Genomic DNA, 26,118 nt, shown 5'->3' with positions numbered 1-26,118 from the left:
GAGAAAAATCAAAGCAAGCTTAACAGATCGAAGACAATCACAAACAAATCGAAAACCCAGAAACCAAATCTCTAAAACCCAGAAATCGAAGCAAGAAATCGAAGTTCATAACGATTCGACGAAAACAAAAGAATTACCATAGTTGATGGAGATGGCTGAATCAAAAGAACACCATAAATTCGGTATCCCTATAACACATTAGATGCTCTAAGGCAAAACAAATGCTTTGCAATTGGGTTTTGCATTAGAAGCACCTAAGGTATTATCGGAATACCTAAAATGTCGACAGAAACAAATCGGTTGCCGTGAAAAGGAGAAGGATACCTATAACACCTTTGATGCTCTAAGGCAAAACAACGCAAGACAAGTGGTCTGCATGTGGGTTTCGCCTTAGAAGCATCAAAGGTGTTATTGGAATACCTAAGAAAAGCCCCACTGACACAGATCGGAGAAGGAGAGGGCCTTGGTTTACGAGATCGGAAAAGGTCGCACTTGAGGGCAGGTGGTGGATCAGAAAAGGCTTTCCGATAAGAGGAGTGAAGAAAGAAAACAGAGGAAAGTATTGAAAATAAGTGTTTTTGAAGTATCCATGGTGAAGAAAACCAGAGAAAAAGAACGGGAGGAAGAAGGTGAAGAAAGGGTGAAGCAAAACCAGAGAAAAAGAACTGAAGGAAGAAAGTGAGGGGTCGTTTGGTTCGCTAATGTGGAATGGAATGGTATGGAATCTCATACCTGGGTGGTATGGCCGGGTTTCATTTCCCATACTAGTCTGAAACTGTTTGGTATGTTGCTGGAATGGATTCTACAACCCAATTATAGTGTTTGGTTCACTTTTGGAATGGATTTTGTATCCAAAGTTACTTTTTATTAAATAAAAAAATGTACTAATCACTCGTGCTCTGTAAATCCGTAATATCTCATCATAAGACTGCAATTTCATTAAATATAACATAAAAATTCATCAAATAAAAAATAAAACATGAAATAAATATTAATTTATACAATATGAAATGGGTTAGATTACACATTTGGAAGAGGCCATCTTCGTATGTATTTCAAATTTAAGCAATAATGTTAGCTTTGAGTTTGGACCAAAGTGCAATTGCTGGAAAAAACGTGTAGGAAATGTAACTCTGTTATTTTTTTATCTATCCATTGCTTCACTAGAAACCCAAAAAAACAATTCCATATTTCAAGTATCTTTGAACCTCTAGTTCAAGAAGAGAGAAAATAGAAGGGTGAAGGAGGAGTAAGATACACATCAAGCCGGAGAAGATAGACTAGGGTCTCCGACGATGATTAAAGTCGAAGGTCAGTGATGATGATTAAAGGGTTGACGATGATGGCTCGTGGATTGAAGGTCGCCGGTGATGACCACGATACAAGATGGTGGGCGGCTGCAATTTCATCTCTTTATGAGTTAGGGTTAAGTGGTGGAAACTTCAAGGGGAGCAACAACTAAAATTCGTGGAAAAGGTGGCAAGTGAAGGTATTTGGTCCGGGGATATGGATTTGGATGTAGACTCATTATGGACAAGAATGGAGCACACCATAAAGGGAGTGGCGAAAGAGGTCCTAGGGGAGTCTAAAGGAATCATGCCACCAAGTAAGGACACATCTTGGTGGAACAAAGTTGTGCAACAAGCTATAAAGAGCAAACGAGAATGCTATAAAGAGTTGGGAAAATGTAGAAGTGATGAGAACTACGAGAAGTACAAGGAGGCTAAAAGGGAAGCCAAGAAGGCCGTAAGAGAGGCAAGAGCAAAGGTAAATCAGGATCTTTACGCAAGATTGGATACAAAGGAAGGTGAAAAAGACATCTATAGACTTGCTCGAATGAGAGATAGAAAGACGCGAGACATCGGGAGGATTAAATGTGTGAAAGATGTTGATCAAAAAGTTTTGGTGGGAGATAAAGAAATCAAGGATAGATGGAGGTCAATGATTTTTTACAACCCGACCCGACCGACCCGTTTGACAGGTCTAACCAGAAGTGTTACAAATTTGGTCAATGATTTCTGTAGTACATGCCAGATCGACGACTTAGGGGTCGAGTGGTCAACCGTGTTAGATGGTGCAATACAAAGCCCTGTGATGCGCATGGGCACCACTCTTTTAACTTTAACTTTTGTTTTTCTATCTTAACATGAAAGTCGACTTCTTATTTGAGTTATTTCCATGCGAAATTATAGGCAAGTGTTTTTTATTCTAGAGTTGGAAGAAGTGTGTCGTTTCATATTCGCATCAAAGATATTGAAAAATCTCAAAAATAATCCAACCCGATCCATATTGTTAAATATATTGTGTTGTGTTGACCTATTTAATTAAACGGGTAAAAACTCCTAGACACTAACCCGTTTTTCATGTGTTAAGTTTGTGTCGTGTTGTCGTGTTAAATAAAGGGTTATCATTCTAAAGGTTTATCATCAGATATCTTAATTTATTGGTTATTTTTCTTAGGCATAATAAGTCGTGTTAGTTTCGTGCTATGAATCTCAACACCAACCAGAATGTTTAAATAAACATGTCTTGTCGTGTTGACCCATTTAATTAAACGGGTTATAGTCATTATACTAACCCACTTTTTCGTATATGGTTTGTATCGTATTGTCATGTATGTCGTGTTAGTCTTTGCCAACTCTACTTTATTTTCCTTTGGGTCAGAATGAGCTACAAGGGCAATATAACTTACAGATACGGCGGAGGAATTCGAACCTGAGACCTATTATACACAGCTCCTCAATCAGTATTAACCCGTACACTAAAACCTCATTGAGGCAAGTGTGAATAGGTATATAATATGATAGGCAGCCAAAGACTTAAAAACTTAAAGTTGGACCAAATTGTGTTGTTGTGGGGCTAAGTCCATGCTAGCATATCAAATCCCCGTGAAGATACAAAGAATAGTGATTAGGAGGATAAGTGGATAGCAATCTTATCACACTTGCTATATATGCGCCTATTTAAAGAACTAGGAATGGTAACCTGAAATCAATCACCTCTATATATTCATTCTAACAAAAACACACAAAATGAAGCAGCAACAACACTATGCTGCTATATCTTTCATACAAGCAACCCTTTCCTTATTGCTTGTTGTAGTTACAATGCAGCAACTCATAACAACTAATGCCCTCGATAGCACTGATTATCGAGGGAACGAAACAGACCATACATCATTGTTGGCAATCAAGAGCCAGCTTATCAATGGAGCTTTGAGCTCTTGGAATCACTCACTTCACCATTGTTTTTGGGATGGTGTTACTTGTGGTCTCAAACATAAAAGAGTGGTTGAGTTAAATTTACAAGAAAGAGATTTAGTAGGAACTATATCTCCCTTCATTGGAAACCTTAGCTTCCTAAGAATTATTAGTCTTTACAATAATAGCCTGAAAGGCCCAATCCCCCCTGAGATCGGTCGTTTATTCAGACTACAAAAACTCTCTCTCTTCCGCAATAGTTTAACTGGTGAAATCCCGGCTAACTTATCTGGTTGTATCAACCTTCGAGCTCTTTCTGTAGGGTACAACAAGTTAGAAGGGAAACTTCCAATGGAATTAAAAGCATTGTCTCATCTAAATTTGCTTGGTGTACACTACAATAATTTTAGCGGACCTATATTTGAAGTCATAGAAAGCATGTCATCCTTGGAAATCATATCGTGCTCTAGCAATGCCTTTACCGGAACCATTCCTGGTAGCGTTTATAAGATGAGAAATCTCACTTATTTGAACCTTCAATCAAACAAAATGTCAGGTATAATTCCTTCATCCATCTCTAACCTTTCCTATCTTCAAAATTTACTTTTGTTTGATAACCAACTCTCGGGTATGATTCCTCCATCCATCTTCAACCTCTCTTTCCTTGAAGGATTAGACTTGTCTTATAACCAACTAGAGGGTAGTATTCCACCAAATATAGCCTCCACTCTTCCTCGATTAAAGTTCTTACGCCTTAACGATAACAATATATAATTTGTCAGGACCATTACCAATCTCCTTATCGAACCTTACAAGTCTTGAAGACATTGAGTTAGGCATGAACAACTTTGTGGGAAACATGCCAAGTCATTTAGGACAACTCCATAACCTACGACATCTAATCCTTGATCATAATAATATCGTAGGTGACATAAGTTTTATCAATACACTAGTTAATTGTAGTAAGTTGGAAGTCTTGGACTTGAAAGGAAATAGGTTTACAGGAACCTTACCAAAAGCTATTGCCAATCTTTCTACCAAATTAACTTTCCTTGCCATTGGGGAAAATCCCATTAGTGGAAGAATTCCTAGGGAAATTAGTAATCTCATGAACCTAGACAATCTATGGATGGAAGCAAACGGAATCACTGGAACGATTCCTTGGGATCTTGGAAAGCTTCGAAAGCTAGAAAAGATTGAGGAGACCTATGCTGCCCTCCTCTGGACTTGTTAAGTGGGCTCTCTCTTGATGACGGGTGCGGCCCAGACCCGTGTTTGACATGGTATCAGAGCCAACGTGACGCAAAGGTCACGGGTTCGAATCTCATCCACCCCTCTTTTCAAAGTGGAATATTTCGCGCTAGGTATGAGGAGACCTATGCTGCATCCACACTTCAAGCCCAAAGGGCTTTCATGTGAGGGGGCGTGATAGAGTATAAAACTAATATTGAGGTTTCAACCATAAGCTTAAGCTTTTGGTTGAGTTGGTCCTTTGACACTAGTCCTCAACTCCAATAGACTCAATGGTGAAATTCCTGATTCCTTCGGAAATTTATCGCGTTTGAGCAAACTTTATCTAAATGATAACGAGTTGCATGGAAGAATACCTCTGAGCCTTGGTAATTGTGTAAACTTGCTATACTTGGATTTATCCTCGAATAAATTCACAGGATCCTTGTACAACAAGCTTTTTACGGAAACTAACTTTGTTGAATTAAATGTGAGTCAAAACCATTTAGAAGGGTCTATCCCTATGGAGATTAGCAACCAAGTAAGTTTGGTAAAACTTGATGTGTCGAGTAATAAATTTTCGGGGGAAATTCCTGATGTCTTTAACAACTTACCTACTCTTCAAAAATTGTACATGGCACATAATTTCTTCCATGGTCTGATTCCTCAATCATTCGCCTCTTTGAAAAGCCTTTTAGAAGTTGATCTTTCTCATAACCGTCTTTCTGGTCCCGTTCCAAGATACTTATCTTCATTTCCCTTGATATACCTAAACTTATCTTACAATAATTTTGAGGGAGAAGTTCCAACAAAAGGAATTTTTGCAAATGCGAGTGCAATATCTCTTGTTGGAAATAACAGGCTTTGTGGAGGAATTTCCGAGCTACATCTCCCAAGATGCGTGAAGAAAGCACCAAAGAAAACACGAATGTATTACACTCTCAAGCTGGTAATCTTCATAATTTCTACAATCATAGGGATATTGGCAACGGGTTCGTGCATATGGTTGTTCTTGACACGTCATTACAAGAAAAGAGAACCAGTTTCTTTAGACGCAATAGGGAAGGAGTCATTCTCGAAAGTATCCTACCACATGCTACTCAAAGCAACTAATGGGTTTTCTATGGGAAATCTACTTGGTTCAGGTACTTTTGGGTCTGTGTTTCAAGGAAATTTGGATGGAAAAACAGTTGCTGTAAAAGTACTCAACTTGCAACAACGAGGTGGAAATAAGAGTTTCATGGCAGAGTGTGAGGCAATGAGGAACATTCGTCACCGTAATCTGGTTGGAATCATAACAGCTCAGCTTGCTCAAGTATGGATTTCCAAAGAAAAGATTTCAAAGCTCTTGTGTATGAGTTCATGCCCAATGGAAGTCTTGATAGATGGTTACACCAAGATGGAAACCTAAGCCTTCTTCAAAGGGTTGATTTAGCCATTGATGTAGCTCATGCACTCAACTATCTCCACCATGAATGCGGAAACTCGATTGTGCATTGTGACTTAAAACCAAACAACATATTGCTTCATCATGACATGGTTGCGCGTGTTTCAGATTTTGGGTTAGCGAAAGTTCTTGCTCGACCATTACATCCAAATCAAAGCAGCTCAGTAGCAGTAAGAGGAACCATTGGCTATGTTGCCCCAGGTAATTAACTTTAACCTTCCGCTAAATCATCTTGGCTAAAGAAATTTATTCTTTCACTATATGACATAGCTAGAGGTGATCAAAATTTGGGTCGGGTCGGGTCAGGTCAAGCTTTAACACAAAAAATTAATCATGCAGAAACCCATAAGTTTGGTACTGGTTTTGCGGCCCGAAACGGGATTTTCGGGCTTTGGGTCGGGCTCGGGGTTTGGTATAAAAAGGCATATTTTAGGTATCCCAAACCTGTACTTTTCCGGGTCAGGCTATAGTTGATCAGGTCTAAAATGACATCTTAATGACTTGAAATTGTGGTACATTTTTGTCTTAAGAGTATGGCTTAGGAGCTGAAGCATCCCCGAAGGCTGATATATACAGTTACGGAATCTTATTATTGGAGCTTATGACAAGCAAGAGACCAACTGACAATATGTTCATGGAAGAGAACCTCCATATGTATTCAAAGGACGCATTGCACGATCGAGTGTTGAAAATTGTAGACTCGACACTTTTAGAGCATGAAAACGAAGAAGTGGAAAGTAGTGAAATAAAAACTCAAGTGGTGCTTCAAAATCGAGAAGAGTGCATAACGCTTGTAGTGAAGATTGGAGTGGCATGTTCAAATCAATTGCCATGTGATCGGATGAAAATAAGTGATGTCATAATAGAACTACAAGAAGCTAGGAAGATCCTTCTCATTTCGAAACAAAGACAAACATTTTCAACAATTACACAAATGTAATAAATGCCAAATTTACTTTGTTTTGTTGGTGTTTTGTTTGTGCAAAATTGTATTGTTGTTAGTCCATTAAGTAATTTCTCATCTTGTACGATATTGAAGTAATTTTTTATATAAAAATTATATACTTAAGAAATCATCTAACTAAACACCAACTCTCACGACTTTAACGCAATATTATTTGATTCAGCACATATGATAGAAATCTTAATAGATGACCATTTATATGTGTGAACTTAACATGATTTTATAATCTCAACCGCTACTTTTGTCGAGTACTCTGTACTTATACTAGTTATCGGATGTCATGACAACAGCTAACCGTTGTCTGCTACTATTCAATGTTACTGCTACTCTAACAGTTAAATGTTATTCATCTTCTAATATCTACCCGCTAATGCAATTTTTCCGAACACGACCTATGTCCAAAGTCTGGATATACAATGTACTCCATCCATCCTGGAATACACAATTTTGATGATGCAGATGTGTGCACGTAGCTCTAGGTGCACCGGGATCAAAACGACCAACGTTAAACACAAAACGCGCGTTTTTATTAAATTCCTAGAAAAAAGAACAATTCCCTTGAACAAAAGAACAATACCCTTGAACAAAAGAACATTAAAGGCTCTATTCTTTTCAGCTATATTTTTTGTGTTTTTATTTGATTCGCTGTTATTTTTGCGATAAATATTCTTCTGGGTTTTATGTTTTGAATTCAAATTGTGAAGAGGAGAGAGAAAGTGTGAACTAGGTTTTCTTAAATGGGTTTTAGAGAGAGAAAGTAATGAAAATTCTCAAAATTTCGTTGATTTTTCTGCTTCAACATCAAATTAAATGGATTCTTCTTCTTCAAATTTGAATTCTGCAGCTGATAATCAGATTTTGGGAGGTAATTTTTCAATTTTGTAATAATAAATTGTATGTTTTGATGATTTTGATTTTGTAATAATCGTGCTTTTGATGATTTTGACTATTTTGACGATTTTGATTTTGTAATAATCGTGTTTTGATGAATTTGATGATTTTAATGAATCAAATTATGTAATAACACGCTGATTTCGTTGAAATCGTTGATTTTGAAGATTTTTATTATGTACTTACGATGTTTTTTCCAGAAAAGAACAGTTTAACGTATTTAAAGAGCATATACTCGTATTAGAAGAACACTTTCTTTATAGTAGAAAAATAGGTCGTTTGCGTTTCATAAGTTGTTCTTTTATTTTATTGTGCTATTTTTTTTTTTTTTTTATTATTTTCAATTTCATTTTCGTTTCATAATTTGTTCTTTTTATTTTATTGTGTTTTTCGTGTTACTTTATATTTATCCTTTGTTCTTTTGATTTCGTTCTTTTTCTGTTATTATACATGTTAACTTATTATTTTTAAGATATTATGAATAATATGCTTGATAATTCATAACAGAATGATGCTAATGATGATTCAGAATCATATGTTATTGTGGGACAAAGTACGTACTTGACTTGTTCTTTTAGTCTCTATATTTGTCCTTTTAGTCTTTTCATTTATTCTTTTTATAATACTGATCTGTTAAAAGAATAAAATAAAAACACGTGCACGATTCTCATTATGCTCTAGGATCTCTTTAAGAATTTTACTTTCCCCTTCTCTGTTCTTCTTTGATTCTACTTCATATTTTATTTTATTTTATTTTTCTATTTTTCAGCAACTATATATAATAATTGTACTTATGAATCATAACCATTAGTCATTTTAGAAATACATTTTAGAGAGAGAAAGAGGAGAGGATTTATATTCTCTAAACATAAGAGAGATTTTTTGAGAGAGAAAGAGTGAGATGGTGAGTGAAAGAGTAAAAAAAATACATCTTCTCCTTATTATCTCTCTAAAATTCCTTCTGGATGTTTCTCGTTTGTTGAAAATGAGTGAATTAAGAAAAACACTAGTTCAATTTGGCTAGTTTTCGTAGCAAGAGAATCTGTGGAGAGCGTGATACTTTCCGAGGATTGAGATAAGTTTTTGAAGATTTATTAAAAGATATTGATGCTCCTGATAAATGTTGATCAAGTGTTTAAGGTACGTTTCCTTGTTCTTTGCTCTAATGTTCTTTTCAAATTGTAATGTTCTTTTCACGACTTTACTTTTGCTGTGTCATCAACATAGTTTGTTCTTTTATATCAACGTACATAGATTGTTAAAAAAAGAACATATAATGGTTTGAAAAGAAAAAATAACACTTAAAAAGAACATAGTCTGATTCGTGGTAAAAGAACAAAAATACTTTAAAAAAAATATAGATTTAGTTTTAAGTGCATCAAAAAATCGTAGTTTTGTCTTTTTAATTATAACATAAAATCGTTTGAATAGAACAAATAACACTGAATAAAAGAACATAGATTTGATGCGTGGGATAAGAACAAAAATACATTTAAATAAAAATATAGATCTAGTTTTAAGTGCATCAAAATATTGCCGTTTTCGTCTTTTTAATTAGAACACTAAGTGGTTTGAAAAGAACAAATACAACTAATAAAAGAACATAGTTTGTTGTTATTTTCGTCCCTTTCATTCTATTCTTTTGTTTGATAAGGAAAAAGAAAATGTTGCTCTTTTTCATGTGTTTTGTTCTTTTTACTTTTTCTGTTGTCTTTTTTTTTTTTTTTTTTAATTTTGAGTTTTTGTTATTTTATTTTCTTTTGATTTTGTTCTTTGTGTTTTGTAAAAAAGTTGTAGTTCTTTTTTTAATTATTTTGTGTTCTTTTTAACTTTGTTAACTTTTTTACTGTTTTTTAATTTTTTATAATATTATCGATAATATTTTTTTTTTGTTTTTCTGTTGCATTTTTCACATGATGTTCTTTTTGAAAAATAGTTGTTCTTTTTATAGTTTATCACGAGAGAAAATATGTTATTTTCATTTTTGTACCTTTTCTTTAGTTTTTTTAACATTACTGTTCTTTTCAGGTTTTGGTTAATGTTCTTTTCGTTTACTCTATTATGTTCTTTCTGTTTAGTTTCTTATGTTCTTTTTCGTTTTTTGCGTTTTCATTTAATGTTTTTTGCGTTTTGGTGCAGGTGCACGTAGATTTACGTGCAGGCCCCTGCACACCATCCGCGCTTTGCCCGGAATATACTTGAACCGGTTTGACCGACACAAGTTTAATACAATGTAATTGACTTATTATTTAATTAGATGCTAGTTGATAGTGAACTGTTTTTTAATATAGATAGGGGATATGTGTCAACTTTTTAAGAGGGCAGAGGGGTAGGGGGAGGGTGCATGAGACCACAAAATGACATGTGAAGGGGATAGGTTATATAATATTAATAAAAGTTTATCATTTATAAAAACGGTGCAAGTAATTCGGGACGTCTTTATAAAAAAAAAGCGTTACAACTCTTACAAGTATTCCAGAGCGGAAATAGTATCATTTGCTAATGCTAATTTTGCCATCCAATTTGCTCTCATCAATCATCATTGGGCTTACCATCCAATTTGCTCTCATCAATCATTTTAGCTACCCACTAATGCAGTAATGCTCAATGTACCATTTTAGCTACCCACTAATGCTCAATGTACCATCCAATTTGCTCTCATCAATCATCATTGGGCTTACGAACTTTTGCAATCGTAAATAGTCCGTAACTAATACAAAGACCTGATCAAAAGCGTCTGCAGACATAAAAATCTGTCCATTATATCGGGCAGGGCTAAGTTTCGAATCAATTTTGTATGTCAAAAACTCTCTATTTTGGGCCAAAAATAGCAGACTTTTCGGGTCAATTTCAGACTAAACCAAATTTATAACTAAAATTGTTGTTGTTTGCGTTGCCAAAGACCACATTTTTAAAAAAAGTTTGACCGTGCCCGAAAATCGGGCCTTTTGCCCAAAACCCGATAACTTTCGGGCCCGGTCCGATCAGCTCTAATGTCTTCTTTTACTCTCTTCCATTTCTCCTATTACCTGCATTCCTCGTTGCCAAGCGTTTACCCGAAAACCAGTTCTCTCTCTTCTCTCTTTGGTCTCTAGCCCCGGAGTTTCACCAACTTTACTTTCAATCAAGGTAATTACTCTGTCTCTCTATATCTCTCTCTTCTTTTATTTATCGCTATGGCATTCGGAATTCCTTTGATCTATTTAGGGTTTCGTCGAAATGTGAAATTGAAGTCTTATCAGGTATTCCAATTTTTACGATTATGATTTCCGATCTCTTATTTATTTGCATTTATTATGTTTTTTTAGTCGTTTATTCAATTATGATATGTTTTCCTTTGATTGTTGTACATGTATCTAGATTAAAAATTTGTAAAAATTGAAAATTTCCGATTGAAATGTGTGTTTTGTTTGTTATCAACGCTGATGAGTGGTCTACTGAAGGATGGTTTGTGATGATAGTGTCAGATGTGAGGTAGATGAGACTAAAGTATTATTAGTCGTATATTTTGTGCTGCTTTAGGCATTTTGTTCCTGAGTGGATCAAAAAATTAGGGAGAAATTGTGAAAACAAAAAGACTATGCCAAACACTAAAATGGAAAATTAGTTAATTTTGTGTATTGTATAGAAGAGCAGGAAATTCGGAAAATGATAATGTGAAACCCAGCAATTGTATGGCCTCTTTTTCACTGGACGCAGAGGGAGATGAGAACTTTAGGCGATTTATCTTACTGACTTGGCGTCGAGCCGGGAGAAGGGAGGTTCTTTTCAGTGGTTCATTCCTTGGTTCCAGGGAAAAATGTTCGTCTTTTCACTTATTACGCCATTGTTGTTATTCTAGTTTAACAAGGTAGGGTGGTAGGAAAGTAGTGACCACTAGACAGCTGGACTAATTTTGCCTGAAAGAAATGACTTCAATAATCACTAATTAGTAATTACCCTATATCATAGTTGGCTTATTCCCACTCTCTCCCCGTTACAATCTGACGCATGCACACAGCATATGTTGTTAATGAGATATATGACTTTTGAGGAGTATTTCTGAATATAGGTAGTGATGTATGTACCTTTCCTAATTTTGGTGCTTGTGATTATGAAATGGCTAGAACCTATAGGAAGCAAATAATAGGCTCAGTGGTACCGCTCATTGACTTCTGTTGCTGATCAAATATGAGTCACAGGCCTCAGTGCCTCACAGCTCACAACTGCTTTCCTTTTGTTCCCTGTGCTCTACTTTTAATCCTTCAGTCCTTGAGATGCCTCGACCCCCTCAACTATCCTCTAAGTCTAGTATCCTTGTTGCTTTCACATCTTGCTCTGTGTTATTATCTTGATCTTTAGTACCATGAGTTTTTGTCCTTCAATGGATTTTTATCCGATGAGAAGGTATACCGTGGCTTGTACTTCCTCTTCCAACTTTATTCACGATTCCTTTTGGGTTCATTTGTTTTGCTCACTCGGTAGTGTTGATGCTGTCAATTAATTGTTGATCCAGTGGATGGCATTATTGTGTGGGTATCCTTTGTGTTTTAAGCTCTGCAGTCTGCACCCCATGTTGTTGGTTAGTACAAATTGATGTCTTTCCTGACAATATGTGCTGTAGGCTTTGGCACATGGAAATTAGATACACCTTGAAGTCAGGCTGTAAATCTGAATTTTATTATCGTTATAGTGGATGGCAATGTTGAAGGCTGTCCAATTTACTTTCCCTTCTGCTGAGTTTTTTATCCTCTTGTTAGTTTATTAAATGTTCGAAGCTGCTAAATGACAGGCTGATTCAAACTTTGAACACATGGCCACCAAATGCTCCACCATTCTTTTACCTTCTTTTATCCTTCTGTACATCTCTTTTTGTTTACTCTGGAGTCTGGATTCATTAGATGGCCACGTATTCTTCCATGTCAATGTTGCCACCTTTTTGCTCGTCATTTACAATATTATTCATTAACTTGGTATATGGAACTCTGAGTTCTGAAACTATGCTCATGCTATCTTGTTTACTGCTACAACAAGAACACAACTAATTATTGTATTGTATGATTTGCATCAAGGTCTAAAATCTGGATATGTTTTAGATGTAAGCAGCTTTATCCTTCTGTAGCCTAAACTAGTAGATAACTGTTGTCAAACATGCTCAGTTTTTTGTCCTGTATTATAGTAACATTCCTCTCCCTCTCTCTGTTCTCGAAGGGTTTGGCTTTGTCATCATATGTTCCCTGGAAATTTTGCCACACAAAGTCACAGAATAAATTGATGGCGGTTTAATGTTTTGGTACTGTAGATGCACTGGTTGGCTACTAGCATCTGTGATTGCTGTTATGATTGTTCATAACGCAGAGGAAATAGTAATTGACAATTATCATATTATGCTTTCTACCGCATTGTATTACACTATTACTGTCTGAAACTTGAGAAAGATCAAACAATAAAAAGATGTAGGAGGTGAATTTTTAATGTATAAAATTTGGAGGGAGAAAAAGATGATTTCATCGATTGAATTTCTTTCTCTTGTTATCTTGAAAAAAATAAAAGTTTATGTTGTAGATGGTGATTGAAAAAAAGTATACTGACAGCTCGCTTGCTAAAATGTTGCGATTGACACTAGTTTCTGAGAAGCTGCTAAATGTAGGTTCAAATTGTTTTCACGTTCCACAATTCCTGTCACTTCCTTTGAAGAAATAGGGATGACTGTTGTCTTAGGTTACTGGAATTGATGTTTTGTACTCCTATCTTTCTTTTGTGGATTTCTTTAGTCATCTATACTACTCCGTAATATTTAATAGCACACAAATTTGCAACAAAGGCAGAGTGCTATGTGTCCCTCCTTAAAAGCATCTTCCTATTTTATTTATATTTAAATTTTATGTCCCTTCCTTCTCCAATTTCACGTTTCTTCATCATCAAAAAGAATTCATGTCCCTTCACTTCCAAAGTAGTTCCAATAAATTTCATGCTCTTTTATCTTTTAATTATTCTATTAATTTCAAGTAACATGGTAGTTTATATTTATATCCATTGTTTGCCTAATAAAACACGAAATGAAATACATTTACTCTTTTTTGATGATTTGAAAAATTAAACACATCTTAAATCATAACAAAAGTCGTGCATGGTACGGGGTCAAGACTAGTTGCCTTTTACCGGCTTGATTTCCACACAGGCAGGTGCTGAATTTACTACCTATTCTTGGCTTGCAGGATGGCAGAGCAAGAGCCTTCATTTTTCCCCAGGGAGAAGCTTCTTGAGAGGCAGAAGTTTTTCCAAAGCATCCACAAGCATACATATCTAAAGGGACCTCTCGACAAGGTCACCTCGGTTGCCATTCCTGCCGCTCTAGCTGCAACATCACTCTTCCTGATTGTAAGCCATTTCTTCTTTATTTAAAACTTTTTTTTTTCTTTAGAGAGCTTTTTTAAGGCTCCGTTTGGTAGAGTGTAAAACGACTTTCATGAAAAACGATTTTCCCCTTTCAATCTTTTTACGTTGTTTGGTTTGGCAAGGGATGAAAATCAATTTTTCATAACTCCCTCAACGGTGGAAAAACTTTTTCCATTTGAAAGGGAGGGAAACCAATTTTCCACCTTTCTTCCTTACCTCCCTCTCCCTTTCCCCCCTCAATCTTAACCATCTTCTCCCATTTTTTTTAAGGAACCAAACAAAGGTAAACTAGTTTGGAATTGTGTTTTCCTTTGAAAAATGGTTTCCGTGGAAAACCATTTTGCACTGAAAACGTTTTACATCAAACCAAACGGAGCGTAAGTCCTACCTAATTCTCACTTTTGTTATATGTTGCTTTACATATGTTTCCTTCAGGGTAGAGGGATCTATAACATGTCTCATGGAATTGGGAAGAAAGAATGACGGAACAAGATTGCTTATTAGCAGTTAATACTTAATATGATTGGATATGACTTGACAATAATGTTGAAGTATGCTTTGAACTTGTAATTTTGTTTCTATTTCAAAGTTCAGTGGCTTCCCTTTTTGATGGTAACATGTAACACCAGTTTTATTACTGTTGGATTTTCTTTGATCCGCTCCCTTGGTTTTGAAAGACAATGCTTTTGCTCTATTTGTGTGTGTGGTTCTGGTTTCGTGCAAGTGTTGTTTGAATCATTTACCTGATTCAATTGTACTTCATATTAGGTTTTACTTTTGGAGAGTTTCATAGCGCCATTGGATTGACATTTATTGAATTGCGGGTATAAGATGTGTTAGAAATTTTCTGTAACCTGTGTTGTAAATTTTTCCCATGGAAAAAAAAAAGAAATCATGTTATTTAAGAAGCTGGGTATTTACAGAGTATATGAATTCCTTTAAGTAGTGTTTGGATAAAATCATATGATAAAATATTTGAAATGAGCCATTTTAAGTTTAGAAATTCAAACACTAACATGCAATTGCAATTCCAATTTCCAAATTCACGGATTGGGAAACATTAAGAATTTCAAATCACTTTGTGTTTGAATCAATTTTCAAATTCACCTCTCCAGCTAAAAACTACTCTTACAACTTACTGAGAATGAAAAGAAATCAACTAAGGCATTGTTCAGTAACGTTGTGGGTTTGGTGATTTCTTTTTTTTGTAAAGTAAAAAATTGAAACATGTTCAGCTCAATGCGTTTTTTCATGAAACAGAAGCAGAAAAACAAAAATTAATTCGTTTATTTGGGAAGAGCATCTATTTCTTATGACTAACCAAAAAGTGTCAAAAATGTGTAAAAGAAAAAAAATTAAACAATGTATGTGGGAAAAAAAAAAACAATGTGTAAACGAGTCCGAAACCAAAAAAAAAATCTTTGTTTATGAAAGGCAACTTCTTCCAAAAAATGCAAAAGTCAATAATGTTGTACAAGAATGTCCTACTGCCTGCCAATATCATCCCTTTCATCTTCGTTAGAGCACATGGTTACAATAACGGCATATATATATATATGTGTCAGACCTCATACCAGTCTTATATCGGGATGACACGTCAATACCTATAGACGGAGCCCTTGCCCAACGTATCTTTGCCATATGCAACGGATAAAAAAGATTTATGTTCTTCATACATACAACATATCTATCTATGGACCCTCATTCATTGTCAAAGGTACGCGAGCAATCGTTCTAGCTTTTACTTACTTGGGAGCTATCACACGATCAATTGACTTTACCGTTAGAAAGAAATCATCTAATCACGTTCGAAGGATAGGTAACGTGCTTACCTGTGTAGGATTATACCGGCCATTCGGCGAGAGACGAGAGATTAGAATAACCTATTAAGTTTCTCATTCCATACTCGGAACAATATTTTGTGATTAGGCAATACCACAAGAACAAAGTCCGTAATTCAAAATTTACCAATATGACAAATGACAATCGTTTATCTAATTATCTTACTTTGGCCCACTATTTACGCATTACAAACAGTCAAACACTGATGTGATGGGCTTATTATCTTATCAGTCCCTTATTAGCCCATTAGGCCCACACAAAAATAGCAAAAAGAAAAATAAACCTAAAAATTACGAACTCTGACGTCACGCCCTCAATCCATTTTCACTCGATCTCCTCCTTCCTTACCCACTTCAACACAATTTCATTACCTTTTCCTCCCATTTTTTTTGTAATTTATTTATATCTATGCTGCAACGAAGAGAGAGGAATTTACTGATTTCTCTCGCAATCGTCAATGGCGTCGGAGAGAGTGGAGATTGCGAAGCTCTGTAGCTCTCGAAACTGGTCCAAAGCTATTCGCATTTTTGATTCTCTCCTTGCTCGTTCTTCCACTGTTCAAGACCTCTGGTTCTCTTCTTCTTCGTCATTTAGTTTTATCTCGATGTTTATGTTTGTTTTGCTATTAGATTTTGTTAATTTGATTGATTTTTTAACGAATTGAATTTTCGTTTTGGTGTAAAATGTTTGAAAAATCAGCAATCGAGCGTTCTGTTACAGTCAATTGGAGCTCCATAAGCATGTAATTAAGGATTGCGATCGCGCGCTTGAAATTGATCCGTGTCTTCTTCAAGCTTACATTCTTAAAGGTGACCTTTTGATTTTATTGTTTTGAATTTGATTTTTGAGCTGTTTTGGTTTTGATTAGAATTTGTGAAATGAATGCATCTTCACAATTTTTGTTGTTAGTTTGTTACCATGAGGAGTTTTTATTTTTACTTTGATACTGTTTGGAGAGCAAATGATTACAGTGTGATGGTTGCGCTGAATATTAGAAGAGAAATGTTAAAGTGATACACAATTAGGAGTAAGCGGCTTAGCCTTTCATATATTGAGATAACATATTTATACTATAATGTACACAACCCTACCACCACATAATCTTCTAAACCTAATAATGTTAGGAAACTTTACATAATATTTTTTACAAAGCACCAAAATTTTATCTACACTATAATTCCTATTACTCCCCCCTCAAGTTGGATCATGTAAATCACGAATGCCCAACTTGCATAAAAGAAACAAAATTGTTGTCTTCCAAGTGCCTTAGTCATCGATGACTAATAGGAACCAGGGGCGGACCCATGAATTAAGGATTGCGATTGTGCACTTTAAATTGGAAGACAACAAGCTTACATTATAGGAACATATGTCGTAGAAAAATTATAGGAACATGCGACTTGGAAAGATTGCCCTTCAATAACTCATCACGAACAAAATGACAATCCACCTCAATATGCTTAGTACGATCATGAAATACGACATTCTTAGCAACATGGAGGGCGGATTGACTATCACAAAACAATTTCATAGGCTTGGAATTTAAACACCGAGGGAGAACAACAATGACTTAACCATTTCTACTCACAATTGGAACGATAACTAGACAAACAAAACATAGTAGTTTGCTTCTTTGTCTTCCAAGATACTGGAAACCTCCACAAAGCACCGAATAACTAGACAATGATCGTCTATTTAGGGGAGAAGCAAATTGCTATCGCAAAAGGATGTCAAGCACATATCCGCCGTAGGACATAACAAGACACTCCTTCTTGAACTACCTTTCAGATAACGTAACACAAGTAACACGACATCCCAATGTTGCACCTTCACGTCACTCCAAAAACTGAGCAAGAGTATGCGCCGAATAACTCAAATCGGGATGAGTAACAAATAAATAAGTCATCCACCAACCGCCGATATTGATTTGGATGCGCAAAAGGATTACCATTAGATTTTGCTCCATTCCGGTGTCAATAGTCTCACAACCCTGCCTGATGTTAAGGAAATATTTTCGTTGACGTAAAAAAGTACCTTAAGGACCACGAGTAACCTCGATGCCTAAATAATATGTCAGATTAGGTGCTAAATCTTTGAAATGTACTATGGCATCATGAGAATTGCAAACAGTGATTAAGCTGTCAATGTGAACAAGAGCATGCGCCACATACTCCCCTAAATGTAATTGAGCAACGAATAATCTGCATACCAAATTCCCGTAAGGCACTAGACAACTTTGCAAACCATTGTCTAATATCTAGGAGCCTGTTTGAAGTCATATAATGACTTACGTAACCTGCAGACCTTCTTCTCATGACTGTATCCTAGTGGATATTGCATATAATTTTCTTCCTCCAAATCACCATGTAGGAAAGACATTATGAACACCAATTTAGTGACACAACAACTGCAAGAAACAAACGAGTTTTCCAAAGACCACCAACCGCCCTTAAGACCACCAAACGCAAAAGTTTCATTATGATTTATACCCTTAACTTGCCAATTACCAAAGACCACCAAATTCCTTTATGACGTTCCACTTTTGACTTGTCATTGTATTTTGTTATATATACTCAACCACTACCAATAACTTTCTCACCCGGAGGAAGGTCCTCTATTGTCCATGTACCACTAAGCTCAAGAGCATCAATCTCCTTTTGTGTGACCTTACGCCAACCTAGGTGTTTCATTGTCTCCTTAAATGAAGGTGGTTCCATCCCCTTTGTAATAGTTGTTAGAAAACATTTATGCTTTTCAGAAACTTTATCATAATTAACATAACAAGCTATAGGAAAAGGTGTACGTGCTGAACGCGACGTAGGAAGAAGAATTGATGTAGAAGGGTCTATATTTTTGACAATTACATTATTAGTTACGTAACCATGGAGCTTTGACGACGTAATTTTCATACGATGACCACGACCTAGTGATGTATCCAGATTACAAATTTACAATCAACACTATCCATACTTCTCCTCTACTTTAGAAGTGTAGAACTATCACAATCGTATACACCAATATGAATCCTCAAAAATGGAGAATTGGGTGGTTTAGGCTCACCTGATTCGTGATTATTGCCACGTTGCTCGCATCGTCACCAGCTCCAACATCCCTTGCCGCACCGTGTGCCATGCCGCATGCGCCAACATCATTATATGCACTAGTACTAGCGCCAAGGGCCTGGGCACTCTGCTCCTATCATGCTCCCAATAGAACGAGGTTGGCTTCTTATGTAGACCTTCCCTCTCTTGCAGACTTACATTTGTCGTCGCTGTAACTATAGAAGACCCAACAACGAATGACACCTAGCGTGGGAATCAAAGCCTATAACTACATTCTCGACCAACAAATCTCACCCCATCGTTGTCTTCCCACGATATTGATTGAGTAAAAAAGCTCCCCACATAACTCTTTTGTAGCATCGGAAAGTAACTCAATCTAGGAGAATTTATTTTCGACAAATCGAACATCATGGCTTACGAAGAACTCATTTGTTTCTAAATCGTAGAGACGCCGACCTTTTTTAGGGTAACCAACAAATATGTATTTTCTAGACTTAGAATCAAACTTGTTTTTAACATGGGGCCTGTTAGCAGCATAACACATATTCAAAAACTAGAATAGAATCATACGATTTCTTTTGGCCAAACAAATACTCATGAGGTGTCTTACCATCCAACACGGGAGTGGGTGTACTATTAGTAAGATGAATTGCGGTAAGGACATACTCTCCCCAAAAGTACTTTCGACTTAGCCTGAAATCTTAATGCCCGAGCAACATTCAAAATGTGACGATGTTTCCTCTCAACTCTACCATTTTGTTGTGCCGTATCAACTCATGATGTTTAATGCAACATCCCTTTCTTAGCATATCACGATTTTAAACTGGAATTCTTGACCATTGTTGCTTCGTCCTACCTTTATTTTGCATTGACATTGAGTTTTAACCCTGGCACAAATACTGCGTAACAATTTTCCAACTTCATATTTTCCAATCACCAAATAAACCCATGTGGCTAGGGGTGAGCACAATAGGGTACCCTATCAAAATTTCTGGAACCGGAACCGGAACCAGAACCTGTTGCAACTGGTTCCTGAAAATGGGAACTGGAATCGGAATTTGTTGCAACAGGTTCCTTAAAAGAAGAACCGGAACCAGAACCTCCTCCAACAAGTTCCAGTTCAGGTACCCTGTCATTTTAAAAATTTAAATAAATTATTGCTAATTTATTGAAAAAAACCTACTTTATGGTTTGGGCTTAAAATGTAATTCTATATTTATTTTTTCCAAAAATTAGCTTCAATTATTTTATATTTTGGGCATATGAAACATTTTTATATGGCTCGATCCCTTTTTTTGGGTAATTCATATTAGAATTGGTGTGACAGGGTACCCGTTCCGAAAAGTTGAGAACCGGAACTTGTTGCAACAAGTTCCCAATTTTGTTACCCGGAACCAGACCCTGCAAGTTCCTAACAGGTTTCGGTTAAAATGCAGGGTACCCTGCCTTTTTGCTCACCCCTACATGTGGCACGAGAGTAATCGTCAACAAATAATAAGAAAATATCGAGCATCACAACTTGAAACACTGCTTCTCCTTCATATCTCTCTCGCTTGTGGAGTCTTGGCAAAGGATTTCTAGATCTTCTACTACTCATACTTTTCTTTTCCTCTTCTAAAATCCCTATCTCTTTCCCATGTAGTAGTATTTCTAAAAAACTCATATTATCACAAAATCATAATTTTGTTTTGTACTTCGTATTTGAAGAGAAACTATGAGTTGGTCATGTGGTGTTTGATAGAGATCTAGAGGCATAAACCATTTTCTTCCATGCATAATGGAGAATCCATGAATATATGAAGAATTCAAGCTCTGTTGATGTAGTTCATCCCAGATCTGAATTCTAATAGTATTTTCTTGCACATGAGATGTATTAACCTTATTTTTATGAATTTGTATTATTGAATTTTGAGACTTCAACTTGCTATTTCTCTATCATTTCAATTTTAATTATACACCCATTTTAATGCAACCTTAGTGGCTTTACTTTCTCATTTGGAGTATACTCCCTTGAGGCTTGAGTTAGTGACAAAGAAATAATTGGAAGCAAAATATTAAGTAGGAGATGATTCGGTGTCCATCGGAGCGGGTCGGATTCAGATGGCCATTTGGAACAATGGGATCATACTCAGAATTTTAGGATACGGACTCGGATCTGAATTTTGGATGCGATTATTATGCGGAGCGTATTCGGGTCTCGCTCCCGCCGTTTCGTGTCCGATCCATTGCTAATCCTACTCGTATCAAGCTACCAACAATACTAGACTTTTCAGAGATTTGCGTTAAACGTGAATGAGAATGAGGACATAATGAAGCGTCTGAATGTGAGTTTGAAGACTAGTTATTCTAATGAGTTAGGAGTGCCGTGCGAGAAAGGTATCTAATGTAACTTTACTTAAAATGCACGAGAGAAATAGATTAATGGATGGGAATGCTGCTGATCTTGCCACATTATGCCCTCATCTGAATGGAGATTTTATTGTGATTAACTTGAAATATGCCCTATCCTTCACTGGAGGGATTAATGATGTCGATAGAGCGATAGGATAGAGCTAGTTGAAGAATTTCCTATATGTAAATCAATTGTTTCTGCAACACTTTAACCTGTGAAGGAAACGAGAATATTAGATGACTACATATGACAATAATTTTCTACTCATGAGGCTCTTGGTTAGATGCACAACACACTAACAACACTGATGCAGTATGCCACATTTCAGATGTGTACATGTGAAGAACTAAAGATACATGAATGTGCTCAGCTTTATGCAGTTGTTCCAAAGGTCAATACACAAAGTGTAGAGTATTTGAGAGAGATGCACATTTGAGGGGAAGAGAGAAATGAAAATGACGATGGTGATAGTGATGAATATGGATGTAAAAAGATTGGTGGAGAAACTTTATTTCATTCTTTTCTAGGTGTTGTGCATTTTCTCCTTTTCTTTCTGTTGGTGAGGTGTCCGGCGAGAATGGGAAAGTTTGCATTAGGTGAGGTGTCGGGCGAGAAGTCTGGGCATACGAGCAACCTTTAACCATTTTCTTTCCTTGTCCTTATTTCCTCCTTTTGATTTATTATGCTCATGTTGTATCCTTTATGGCAGGAGAAAGTGGTAGTTAGATACTCTATGTTCTATTACATTCAGGAGGAACCCTCATGACTGGGACGTAGGAATTCAGGAAGTTATACATGTTTCAACTTCATATACCAATCCCATAGAGTGCCTAGTGGTTAGTTTCTATGCTATTGTTTATAGCACAAAATAGAATTTAATAGATAAAGGAAGGAAAAATAAGGCAGAGATTCTATTACTCAACAGAAAGATAAACAACCCCTTTTCTCAATACCCTTCCCTATTACAATTCTCCCTCACTACTGCTGATTTCTGCCACTTGCAAGGCTGATATCAATTTCCCCCCTCCTAAGTCCTAACCAACTCTGATTTTACCATTAAGGTAGCTTTCCAATTTTCCCTTATCCACACACCTGGCACTTGTGCGAATAATTGTTGTCAGCCTGGGCTTACGCATATCATTGTTTTTTTGCAAATCCTTTTACAGAACTTGCATGCTGATTCAAATGTTTATGCTTACCTTCTTTAAAAATAATTATTGGATATCAAAGGTTTCAAAAGGGCTAAGAGCTTTATTGGGGGTAGACGTTCTGAGTAATACAATAGATATGTTTAGTAAAGGGTTTTTCTCTTTGGTAGCCATGAACTTTTGCAAATTTTCAATGGTAGCAAATTTTTTGCCATATTTTCTTAAATAGCATTAGTTTTTAAAAGTTTCTCCATGATAGCATTGTTCTTTTAAGTTGTAACTAACACTTATAATATAAAAATATATTAAACTAGCTAACCTAATTTTGTACCTGACCCACGTTGACCTTGGATAAATCAGAAATTAATTGAATTTTTTCGGCAAAAACGACATCACATAAGGAAGCTTACTTCCCTGCTTATCCTTCTTCTTCAACGAGCACCACTTCATCAATCAACAATCACCACTCACCACGTACCATAATCACAAAACAAACCCCATTCCATCACCTTCCCCAGCCGACAACGAACACAGCGGAGTTTAACCTCCTCTAGCGACTGCCAATTCGACCCCATTAACGCGAGAATTCACGGTTGCAAACAAACCACCATGACCACCTTCTCCGGCCAACATTACCAAAACTAAGTGACCCATAAGATTCCCCTCTACGTTGGGTATACAAAAGCTTGGTAAGGCAAACCTCAAAATGACAAGAAGATTTACATACAATGGCTGCTAAGATCAAATCCTTCTCGTCGTCTTTACTGTAAGAAGCCATTTGATCAGTTAAATGATTTTCCCACCCGTTACATACAATGTTGGCCACTGATGTGCTTGAATTAATCACTTTTGGGTCTTAACTCCTTATTAGCTTCTTATTCATTAACTCCTTATTTGAAATAATTCATTAACTCCGAAAAAATAAGCAAGAAGAGGAAGAAGACGGATAAGTTAATTAGCTGCTAATTATATAATATTGCTATATTAGAGAATTTTTTTAAAATTAATGTTATTTGAGAGAACTTGGCAAATATTTTGTTACCATTGAGAATTTGCAAGAGTTGATGGCTACCAATGAGAAAAACCCTTTAGTAAATCATGTGAAAAAATAATTTAGTTGGTATGTTATGTAAGAAACCTCGTCCTATTATATGTGTTTGTAGGAACATATAGATGCATAAAGCGGAATTTCAGGAAACAATTTCCTAACATCTATCACAGGATCTCATGCATAACAATAGTATAGATCAGATTAAGTCGAAAGAATAATCACCTTTGCAGCGTGTTCTCCCGTTCGTATGCAAGCTTCGAAGATCTTAGAGCCCCACTTGTTGCTCCTCTACTTAGTCCACAAGCACCAATTGAATCCCACGTATGCTAGTACGGAAGAGAACGATCACGATCTGTCTCTTGCTTTATTTGGGATGAACGGCGTTTCAGAGAAATAAGAATTAGGGTTTTTTATGTTTTCCCTTTTGTCAGATATCTTGAATGAACGTCGTTCCTGAATCCCTGACATTATAACTATTATAATGTTTAGGGCTTTTAAGTTAACACAAAGCCCAACCATATTTCTCTTAGCAGGCCGGTTGCCATAGGACCTTTTGGGCCCATTCCAATTAGTGCTTATATGTGTGACCTTATAGGATTAATATATTTTAGTTGTAGGTCCAATCAATATTGTCCTACTAATCACATTTATTCTCTAGCAAGCAAATATGATTACTAAAATAATTAATTTATTATCTTCATAATTAATTCCTATTTATATTTAGTAATTGCCGGAAATGTCTAAGGACATAATTCCTTCAATCTCCCACTTGTCCGAAGACAAGAACGCAATGCTAAATTCCTTAAGTCTCTTTAATGCCAAAATTTGATAACACACTGTTATTCTCAAATTCTAGTTTCTTGATCGCCGAGTTCGAACTGTTCAAATAAAGATTAACTTTTAATCCCATTCCGCATGGCCATGCAATTTTCAGTTCTCGCTCATCAAGAGGCCCAGACACCATTCCTATCAAATAGGAGGACTTATTCACTCTTGTATGACCATAACTCCCACTCAATTCTTAGCCTACCTGATCACTGCCTTTATAACCTCCTTTTACGGCGCAGCGTTTAACAGCGTCAAAGTTAAACTAATTGTCTCGTGGTTATTAAGACATACTCATGTCTAAGGAATCCACTAAATATAGAAGTTTGATTCTACTTTTAGAATCTAGTTAGGTCAAGTCTCAATGCATCAAGTATACATCCATATAATCAATTAGACATCCCTATGTCTCCATAGCCCATGGAACTGCACTATCAATTAATTACATGCTGGTCTTCACATAAATCACTTATGTCCAATTTAATGATTTAGACTAGGGACTTAATAAGTTGTGATTTCAGGTCACTTTATAGGGTTCCATTATCAAAACGTTTTAGATAATCCTATTTGAAAACACAAGTTATTTGGACATTTTATTTAATACTAAACCAAACAATTAAATAAGAATGAACTTTTATTGATAAACATTCAGAGCATAATAAATGTCTTTACAATTGTAAACATAAAGTAAACAAACTAAAGCCATTCTCCCATATGCCTAAGCCCCATAGACCTAGTATGACTCTCATGCTTAGGTTGAGCAAGCGGTTTAGTCAGAGGATCAGCCACGTTATCCTCAGTATGAACCTTGCTTACTTTCACATCCCCTCTTTCAACGATCTCTCGAATAAGATGGAATCTCCTGAGCACATGTTTGGATTTTTGGTGCGATCTGGGTTCCTTGGACTGGGAAATGGCACCATTGTTGTCACAATACAACTCAATGCCATTTTCAATGCTAGGAACTACACCAAGTTCACTAATGAACTTTTTGATCCAAACAGCTTCTTTTGCTGCATCACTTGCTGCAATATACTCAGCCTCTGTTGTAGAATCTGCGATGGTACTCTGCTTAGAACTCTTCCAGCTCACAGCCCCTCCATTGAGACAAAATATGAAACCAGATTGTGATCGGAAATCATCTTTGTCACTTTGGAAGCTTGCATCGGTGTATCCAGTGGCAACCAACTCATTATCTCCACCATAGACCAAGAAATCATCCTTTGTCCTTCTTAAGTACTTAAGGATATTCTTTGCTGCCATCCAGTGCGCCTCTCCTGGGTTTGACTGGTATCTGCTGCACATACTCAAAGCATATGCAACATCCGGTCGAGTGCATACCATGGCATACATAATGGACCCTACTGCAGAGGCATAAGGAACATTACTCATGCGCTTGACCTCATCAGGTGTCGAAGGACACTGAGTCTTGCCAAGTGAAATGCCATGTTGCATGGGAATGAAACCTCTTTTGGAGTTTTCCAGCTTGAACCTTGCAAGAACCTTATCAATATAAGTCTCTTGGCTAAGTCCAATCAGCCTTTTGGATCTATCTCTATGGATCCTTATTCCCAAGATGTATTCAGCTTCTCCTAGGTCTTTCATGGAAAAACAACTTTTAAGCCATTCCTTGACTGACTCAAGCATGGTCTTGTCGTTTCCTATGAGAAGTATGTCATCCACATACA

At 36.3% G+C, this 26,118-nt stretch overlaps 4 protein-coding genes across 5 annotated transcripts in view; all 4 read left to right on the top strand.

Moving 5' to 3' along the window:
• The first annotated feature begins 2,928 nt into the window (after positions 1-2,928).
• Positions 2,929-6,950, top strand: LOC110776768 (probable LRR receptor-like serine/threonine-protein kinase At3g47570). Of its 2 annotated transcripts, none has more exons than XR_008931230.1 (2): positions 2,929-6,078; positions 6,408-6,950. XR_008931230.1 is itself a non-coding variant. In XM_021981335.2 (2 exons), the coding sequence occupies exons 1-2, from the start codon at positions 5,748-5,750 to the stop codon at positions 6,815-6,817; spliced, it is 741 nt and encodes a 246-aa protein (XP_021837027.1). In that variant the 5' UTR covers positions 2,950-5,747; the 3' UTR covers positions 6,818-6,950. The 2 variants fall into 2 exon arrangements, 1 of the variants encoding a protein (XP_021837027.1); XM_021981335.2 differs by having other exon boundaries at positions 2,950-6,078.
• On the top strand, positions 4,039-5,629 carry LOC130470166 (LRR receptor-like serine/threonine-protein kinase EFR). The gene is made up of 3 exons (XM_056839791.1): positions 4,039-4,429; positions 4,703-5,379; positions 5,576-5,629. Exons 1-3 carry the CDS (start codon positions 4,039-4,041, stop codon positions 5,627-5,629), a joined length of 1,122 nt encoding a protein of 373 aa, XP_056695769.1.
• Positions 6,951-10,701: 3,751 nt separating the features above from the next.
• LOC110776770 (uncharacterized) lies at positions 10,702-14,804 on the top strand. Its single transcript, XM_021981337.2, has 3 exons — positions 10,702-10,861; positions 13,930-14,092; positions 14,546-14,804. The coding sequence occupies exons 2-3, from the start codon at positions 13,931-13,933 to the stop codon at positions 14,591-14,593; spliced, it is 210 nt and encodes a 69-aa protein (XP_021837029.1). The 5' UTR covers positions 10,702-10,861; position 13,930; the 3' UTR covers positions 14,594-14,804.
• A 1,447-nt stretch (positions 14,805-16,251) lies between these two features.
• The window catches only part of LOC110776769 (suppressor of RPS4-RLD 1), a 37,702-nt gene continuing 27,835 nt past the window's right edge, over positions 16,252-26,118 (top strand). The window contains exons 1-2 of the mRNA XM_056840905.1: positions 16,252-16,522; positions 16,652-16,761. Of these exons, the coding sequence (XP_056696883.1) occupies positions 16,410-16,522; positions 16,652-16,761 (223 nt within the window). The 5' untranslated portion in view covers positions 16,252-16,409. The remainder of the gene's footprint in view (positions 16,523-16,651; positions 16,762-26,118) is intronic.

Source organism: Spinacia oleracea, chromosome 3 (assembly GCF_020520425.1).
Source record: "Spinacia oleracea cultivar Varoflay chromosome 3, BTI_SOV_V1, whole genome shotgun sequence".
Taxonomy (NCBI): domain Eukaryota; kingdom Viridiplantae; phylum Streptophyta; class Magnoliopsida; order Caryophyllales; family Amaranthaceae; genus Spinacia; species Spinacia oleracea.
Note: the sequence above shows the minus strand (reverse complement) of the source record. Positions and strands in the feature narration are given on the sequence as shown.